The sequence below is a fragment of the Rhagoletis pomonella genome, unplaced genomic scaffold, assembly GCF_013731165.1.
Source record: "Rhagoletis pomonella isolate Grant_MI unplaced genomic scaffold, Rhpom_1.0 Rhpom_scaffold_00007, whole genome shotgun sequence".
Taxonomy (NCBI): Eukaryota; Metazoa; Arthropoda; class Insecta; order Diptera; family Tephritidae; genus Rhagoletis; species Rhagoletis pomonella.
The window spans coordinates 3,017,077-3,025,732 of NW_023458561.1; the positions used below are offsets into that span (position 1 = coordinate 3,017,077).

Genomic DNA, 8,656 nt, shown 5'->3' on the forward strand with positions numbered 1-8,656 from the left:
TAATTATTACATCTTGTTGCGTGCTTTCAATTGCATGCGGTTATTGACAAATTGGAAAAACGACATCGATGCAGCTATATATTCCGCTTCATCGCCGCCATTCTCATTGATGAACCATTCTGAAAAAAATTTAATACATTTTTAATTGAATGTTAAACTAAGAAAGGATAAGGAGAACTCATCATTTGAAGACTCGAATGCTCCACCGATTAGCGCAGCAGGCCCTGGATTGGATTTTTTTTACCGCATAGGTTTTATTTAATTTTTTCTTTTAATAATATATTTTAAAAAACGTAAACACGTCACTTACGATTGAAAAAATGTTATATTTACTACTTCATGTCGTTGGTATTTGCATTTCATTTATAATTTCAAGTTATTTATAAATATTCGCTCTCAAAACTTATTAAAGGTTTATTTGAAAAAACTTTTAATATGCTTAATATTAAAAATGCTTATTTAACGCTTATTATAGCAAAATTACTTTAAGTTATTTTTAAAAACATTTACTGAAATGCTTGTTGGGTATGTGCATAAAAAAATACTTTTGGATATTCATACAAAAAATTGTCATTTATTTCAATTCAATTTATTTTCACCTTGTTTGAATATTGTAATGCCGACACAAATATCAGAACAGCTATTCACTCAAATTCAAAAAAATTTGAAGCCCAAATCATTCGTGCGTTTTGTATATGAATAATTCATAAGCCGTTTTGAATGCATTCATGCAGCCCTCTAATACCTACATATGTATATATAAAACTTTTAAATATACAATGTTATTTGAGCAATTGTTAAGTTTCAGTTTGTCACTATTTTCAGGACACCGTGTGGATAAAGTTGAAGAGACATCGTCAAAGCGATTTACTACGAAGTCCACTCTGAATATAAAGCCGAATTCTGAAGATGACTATACGGAATACACATGCCAAGCAAAACACAAAGCGTTGCCCCCAGATATGCCGATGCGTTCAACTGTCCAGCTGTCAGTTCTTTGTAAGTAATTAAACTAAAAGTGGGATTTGTTATTGTTATTGTGTCTTATTATATTTTTATTTCACCAGTCTTGTTGAGCTTTCCACCATGATTTAAATTTTTTGAAAATGGAAAAAGCTATAAAGTCTAAGCCAGAGGTTCCCAAACTTTTTTTCATAAATTTACTGGTTTCGGTGGACCCCCTGCTGCTACATCTCTAAATATTCCCAAAGCTCGTAAAAAATTAAATGTGAAAATTAGATCTAACAATGTAAATTTGCATCGCGGGTGAATTCAAAAACTAAACTCAGAGTGGCCAAAATAAAAGTAAAATATTTTCTTCTGTTCTATTTATAAAAATAATGTGATTACACACTTGTAGGTTTTAAAAAATAGAGCATGCAAATACATCAAAATACTCTCTCGCTCGGAAGAGTTATATTTTTTAAGAGCACTGCGAGCGCTAGCCATATACATATGTAATACTTTTATATTGGCAGTAAGCTAACTTCTCAATGTGTAAGCATTCCGAAATCAAAGCGAGACAGTCTAGTACCGTTTTTGTCAATGTATTGTGTACTTGCGTGCCGTTTTTGTATATGTGTTGTGTACATGTTTATTTATAAAAGTATGCGTTCCTTTTCTTTCGTACGTGTTTATTGATATATCTGTACTGTAGTGTTTTCGGACGGTACTAGCTCTTACTGCCAATATAGGAGTATTACATATATGGCGCTAGCTATGTATATTTACATTATCTTCACCATAAACTCATCAAATGTTCGGCTCACTCATGACTTTGCACGTGAAGTATATGTTAAATAGTTTATTTGTGTTAATGGCATTTTATTTTTGTCGCTCCGAGTTTTAAAATGAGGCGAAAAATATTTTTTCCCGTTTTTAAAATACAAAACTTAAAACATCAAAACGGCTAAGCTTTTTACGCCAATTTTTTCAGAAGCTGACAATAGAGAAAAGAACAAGTTAAAAAAAAATCGATGACAAATAACCAAGCAAGCAAGAAGCACAAAAAGTGTTCCACCGTCTCATCTTCTTCAAGGCAAGATGGGCAAATTACGCCTATCACAATCAGGTGTTTGTGCCACGTGAAGTGACCAGTCAGCAGTCCAGCAAGTTGTCTGCAGTGTAGTCTGCTCAGTGAGAGCAAAATATTAGATAGACCTTGTGAGATTGAAGGCAACATGAGTTTTGCCCCCTCGATGCCTCTCAGTCAGTTCTGAGCGAAGTATTCACCCAGTTTCTGATGGTGGCTTCGATTGCCGAAGGAGGGAGTGCTAAAACTGGTTGCGGACCGAGGAATGCCTGGTCTGAGCCAACTCTGGCCAAATGATCAGATGTCTCATAGCCAGGTACTCCAGAGGGACCTGGCACCCAGAGTAAAACAACCTCGTTATGTTCACCATCATTTTTTAGTCGAGACTTGCATTGCCGAACTAGTTTGGAAGTACATAAATAGAGGGCTGGTCAATGCCTTAAGTGCAGCTTGGTTATCACTGCAGTCACGTAAACTCCTTCCCCTCCACCTATGTTCCACCACGTAGTCCATGGCTTTGAGTATTGCAATTACCTCAGCCTGGAAGACCGAAGCATATTCCCCTACAGGAAAGTGGATCTTATCTCCATTAACCTCGAAAAAGACCCCAGATCATGACCCAGAGTCAGTTTTGGAATCAAACCAGCATTCAGTCTCAGGGTACTATCCTGTAGCATTGATAAGACGCAAGTGCTTAAATCTCTTCCGCCAGCAATTTTCGCGGCGACCCACTCATTGTCATACCAGCGTCCGGTTCTTTTTAGTCTGCAGGTGGCCTCTAAGGCTTCCCCACGTATGAAAACACAAAGTGACGGTAAGTGCAGCAGTGCGTCAAGAGCACTATACACCACTCAAAAAAATTAAATTTAATTAAAAAGGCTATCAAGCAATCATTTTGGTTCTTTACATCGAAACCAGATAAATTTTCATGGACCCCCATTTACAACTCATGGACCACCATATTTTGTTCGCTTCACCGTGGACCCCCGTCGAATCTTCCGCGGACCCCTGGGGCCCACCTGGACCACTTTGGGAATCACTGGTCTAAGCGGTAGAAGTTATAGCTGCTATTTTGGAGATCAGAACATCAAATCAACAGACTTCAGCAGGAATCGAACACGCATCATCGATATGCAAAGTCAGCAACGCTAACCACTGAGCTAATTATGCACACCCCGTAAACACTTCTTGTTAATTCTGCCTAAAACTATACAATAATTCCAATTATTGTATAGAATTAATAATAAAAACCACCACGTCAAGCGGTGAATAAGCAGATGTGGTGATCTCTGAAATAGCAGCTATAACTTCTACTGCTTAGACTTTGTCGCTTTTTCCATTTGTATTGAAAGCTATGCAGCTTCAATAAGTTAAATTACACTATGTAACACTCATTTAAGGCCATACGTTAATATGTATTCATGCATAGTAGATTCGAATACAAATTCATTACATCACATGATATTAAAGGTAAAGCAAAAGTAAATCTTATCTTATGACAGCTGTAGTGAAATTTTGAGATTTTTTTTTCGTCAGCCATTTTAACCTCTTAACTCCTACCATGATACTCTGTGAAAAAGGTTTAGTTTTATTACCAAGATTGACTGGCTAACCAGAATATAGTACCACAGCCACAAGCTATTTCGCTAGCAGTTTAGAGCATTTGGAATATTTTAACTTTTTACAGCTCTTGCTACATACCACAGCCTCACCATTCTGGTTAGCCAGTTATTCATAATTAAGGATGAAACAATACCATGCAGGTATCGATACTTTTACTTAGAAGTAGTATCGTAAGAAAGTATCGCTACCCGAAAACTATCAGATCTAAAGTACCGATACCTACTTGTACTATCTACTTGTATAGATACTTTTGGCTAGAAAGGTATTTCGAATGAGCTGATATACATTTTATGTTTTACATAACAAAATTATAGCATTTTCAGTTTAAATGAAACCATTTTCAAATTACGTGAAACCTTTTTCAAATTAAATGAAACCTTTTTCTGATTCAATGAAACTTTATTCAAATTAAATGAAACTTTTTTCAAATTAAATGAAACATTCTTAAAAGGAAGTTTCTTTTAATTTGAATAAAGTTTCATTGAATCTGAAAAAGATTTCATTTAATTTGAAAAAGGTTTCGCTTTATCTGAAAAAGGTTTCATTTCATTTGAAAATGTTTTCGCTTGACCTGAAAAAAGTTTCATTTAATTTGAAAAAGGTTTCGCTTTGTTTGAAAATCGTTTCATTTAATTTGAAAAAAGTTTCATTTAAACTGAAAATGCTATACATAACAAAACTACATGTTTAATGGTGAATGGCTTTTATGACAGATTATATATTGGAAAAGATTACTGGAAATTAAATGGTGCAACTATATTTATTTATTCATATAACAATTTATATGTACAGTATCGGTCATATCTATAGCACGTCATTTCAAAGTGAAATTGTTTGCCACTATTAATTATCTATTTGTTTTTAAGAATTTTCAATTAAAACATAGTTCATTCTCAGGCAAGCCCCATGTACCACCAAGTTTAACAATTGGTAGAAAACTACAAAAAAGCGCAACAAAATTTCTCCTAAATCTCAAACCTTTTTCTCGGAAGTTTTAGAATTTTTTCGAGTACACAGTTTTTTAGCCCCTTCAATTTTAGTCTGATAATGTGCAAATTTCAAGCGGCTACGAATTACCGTTGATTAAAAAAAATTTTTTTTTGTCACATTGGCTTCCATATAATGAATAAACTCAATTTATTTGTATATCGAAGAATCCCTAACACCTTTGGCGAAAAAAATTCTAAAAAATCAACGGTAACTTCTAGCCACTTGAAACTTGCACATTATCATAAAATTGATTGGGCTATAAAACTGTGTATTCAAAAAATTTCTAACACCTCGCAGAAAAAAGTTTGAAATTTGGGTGATAATTTGTTGCACTTTTTTGTAGTTTTCTACAAATTGTTAAACTTGGGTTTATATGGATTTTATTAGAGAAGGAACTGTATTTTAATTGAAAATTGTTAAAAATAAATAAATAAACATAAGGGGCACACAATATCACTTTGAAATGGCGTGCTATAGATATGACCGATACTGTATGTAAATAAGTTCGCGCTTGTTTATACAACAAATAGTTTTCAGATCCTCCCATTCTCTTAATGCCCATTCTCTTAATGGGTTCGATTTCGGACAGTATGCTGGATAAACATAAGGATACTTCGTCACCTTTCGTAGACCTTTTTCTTCTTTAACCCATTAGCGAGTTGTTTGCGATATTGCCAGAAGTCGAAGTCATGCTTGGCTACTTCTTAATCTTCGGGGCTTGTTGAAACATCTACCCCTATAATAGTTTTAAATTTTTGTATATCCCTACCATGAGCGTTGGCATTTTGCAGGTGCATCCTCAGTCAATAATTGTACCGTGAGCTGCGTATCCCCCTTGTCTTTGCAAAACCGCCTGTCTTGTGGGAGAGCAAAAAAAAACTTTTCTTTAAGGCCATTGACTTGATATTGGATATTTCTTCTAGCCGGTATCTGGAGTTCATGGCTACTGAATATAATTTTTGCACTATAGCGATTCAGGCGGTTTTGCAAAGGCATCGACGAGATGATTTATATTCAGTAAGAGGCGGCTGCTGTGGTGTAGTGGTTAGCAGTGCACGCTACCATTCCACAGTTCCTGGGTTCAAGCCCGGTTCAAACCAACATCAAAAAATAAAAAAACAAAAATGGCAAACTTCCGAGTGTACTTCTGATCTCTGAAACCTGTAAAATTTCAGATATAATTGAAGTGTGAAGAAGATACTAATTCATTTCATCTTCAGTGCTATGAAACGTTCTTAACATACCCTTTTTACCCGCATTTAAAAAGAAAACTTAATGAAATGTGCGTATTTTTATATTTAAAAATTTTGAGTAATATTTCTAAATTTTAGTGCACTTTGGCTTATTTTTTGCTTTAAATTATAATACCTCACGTCCGAGTTGCAATTTTATCACTTTTTTTCGTAATAGCGTAAGCACCAAAAACGCCCCCAATTTGATTCACTCTGCTAGCATGTTAATAATTGTCGAATTGAAAATGCCTTTGCATAAGATAAAAAGATAATGAGTAATTCATCTAAATGCGCGAATGCCTCGTAACCACGTACACCTCGTAAACTTACTTAATTTTGTATGAAAAACTGGTTTCTTTACGAGATTTACATGGTTACGTGGCATCTATACGTTTTGATGAATACCCATAATAAATTTATTAATGTCCATGTATGTACAAACCCACAGTGGTAGATCTCCATATACATATGTAGTTAAGGCAAAAAGTTGACGAGTCTTATCTAATTTTAATAAACTAGATCTGAAAAATATAATGCTGAGCTTCAAACAAATCCAACAATTTTTTAAAAAATTTATCGCCATTTTAGATCCGCCATTTTGAATTTTGAAAAACTGACTTCAGATTACTAATTAGCAACCCCAGAAACCCCCTTGTAACAAGTTCCAACAACAACAAGTTCGCACGTCAACGTTTTAATTTCAGAAGTCTCTTTTCGAAAGCATATTTTCGGGCACTAGGACTATTCTAACTATCCAAGACAGGAATGTAATTAGGAAAGTCTTCCCCAATAATCCAGAGTAATTACATGCAATAACCACATTTTTAGCTGCATTTGAACATGTCACGAAAAAAATTTTTTTTTAACCACTAATGGTACACCCATGGTCTGGCCTCCATATAAAATGTATAGAAATGTAGATATAATTTGCTAAGTTGATAGGTAAAAGTGATTAGTTATAAAATATAGTTATGTATGTAGAACGCCCTGTATGTAGTAGTATAAAGAAAAAGATTTTGGATAAATGGTTTTCTTCCGTTTTTTCATTTACTTTATTTTTTTATTATTTTATACATTTATTTAATACATGTATACATAGAAAGAATAAGATAATCATGCCTATTACGGTATCCGACGGATGCCTTCCGCACGGATCTAACTCGATTCACACTGCCATAACAAGCGAATGAGAAGGATTAGATTCATGAGAATGGGATCCCTCGGAAACAGACCTATTCCGGTCCGACAGATACCATTCGCACGAATCTAATCTTTCGCACTCGCTTATTCCGACAGTGCGAATCTGATTAGATCCGTGCGGATGGCATCCGTCGGATACCGTAATAGGCATGAATATTTTTGCTTGTTTTGGTGGGATACAGCTAAAGCATTTTTGAAACTGTTCGGAATGTTCTAGACATACAGGATGCTTACAATTAATGCATACGAATCTGGTTTTTGTATGTTTGTCTGCTGCTGTCATACATATTGGGCAGTTTAATTTTTTATTGCCAGGTAAAATACTGGACGGCCCAGCTTCGCCAGTTGGCGTTGGTGACTGGAAAAATTATAAAAGATACAATTAGTTTATATGTTGATATTTGAATATTTATATATTTGTTTGAACACTTACCAGAATGGGTCTACCAAAAAATGGTTCAATTCCGCTGCGAGTATTGTACTCCTTCATTACTTCCTGGTTGTTCCTGGTTGTTCACGCGCTCTTTCATGAGAGATTTTACTTGAGATTCGCAAAGTATGTTATAAAGGGTTCTTTCTAGCAAATGCAGATTTTGATATTTTGTTTTCATTGCAATAAATAAACGTAGCAAGAGCCATTACATCAACCATATTGTAAAAAAACGCTAGTGTACATTAATAACGGACCAACTTTTGATCCATTGAATCTACCCCAGATTTATGTGCGGTATAGAACAAAATGGCTTCTGGTTTACGAGCTTCATTTTCCTCTCCATTTCGCAACAATGAAGGAATATTTGAATCGCAATAAACTGTAGACATCAAAATAACGTTTCTGTTTTTTTAGGAATGTATGAAACAAAAGCAACATTTGCTTCATTGAAACCAAACACAGAGCTACAAGGTTGGCGGTTCTTATTTTTTTTGAATTGTTCAGGAACATACCGCCCCTGTAGACCTGCATGTACCAAATTAACTCAATCCAGAACGCAAGACGAGGTTGTGAAGAAATTATCTGCACCAGCGTCGGCCGAAAATCAGTTTTTTCTTAATTTTGATTGGTATAAGTAGCAAAAGTATGGTTCATTATGCTCTGAAAACAATCTGTGTGAAAGGTGACAAGTTTTGGTCAATATCTTAGGCTCGCCCAAGTCCATCAAAGTTCAGTGTGGTCAAAAAATAAAAATTAATAAATACAATAATTAATAATTTTTTTTACTAAAATTGCAAGTATCTTCGAAAGTATTAGTAGTACATAATTTGGTGTATGGACCTTTTTTTTAGAGAATCGAATTAAGCTAAGATACAATTTTTTTAGTACTTGAGCTTTGATGGACTTGGGCGAGCCTAAGATATTGACCAAAAATTGTCATCTTTCACACAGATTTCCTATTACCAATCAAAATTCTAAAAAGCGGATTTTCGGCCCATGCTAATCTGCACCTATTATTCTACCGGAATTCACAAACTGTGAAACAAGCTGGAGCAAAGCATTCTCACCTTGATTGACTGCTCGTTCAGTACCAGGTTCTTTACCAGTACAAAAAATTGCTGCAACTGAAAAATGGGATTTTACGTC

The 8,656-nt window shown here is 34.8% G+C and overlaps 2 protein-coding genes across 13 annotated transcripts in view; one reads left to right on the forward strand and one right to left on the reverse strand.

Annotated features, from left to right (window-relative positions):
* LOC118742254 (kin of IRRE-like protein 1) overlaps nucleotides 1-1,069 on the forward strand; it is an 89,209-nt gene extending 88,140 nt beyond the window's left edge. For all 12 annotated transcript variants that reach the window (XM_036474180.1, XM_036474181.1, XM_036474183.1 and 9 more), the window contains exon 5: nucleotides 826-1,069. In XM_036474180.1, coding sequence (XP_036330073.1) covers nucleotides 826-1,007 — 182 coding nt within the window. In that variant the 3' untranslated portion in view covers nucleotides 1,008-1,069. The remainder of the gene's footprint in view (nucleotides 1-825) is intronic.
* Nucleotides 1,070-6,998: 5,929 nt separating this feature from the next.
* On the reverse strand, nucleotides 6,999-7,659 carry LOC118743620. Its single transcript, XM_036476384.1, has 2 exons — nucleotides 7,511-7,659; nucleotides 6,999-7,435 (listed from the first exon to the last, which is right to left on the reverse strand). Exons 1-2 carry the CDS (start codon nucleotides 7,565-7,567, stop codon nucleotides 7,043-7,045), a joined length of 450 nt encoding a protein of 149 aa, XP_036332277.1. The 5' UTR covers nucleotides 7,568-7,659; the 3' UTR covers nucleotides 6,999-7,042.
* Between the last annotated feature and the right edge of the window lie 997 nt (nucleotides 7,660-8,656).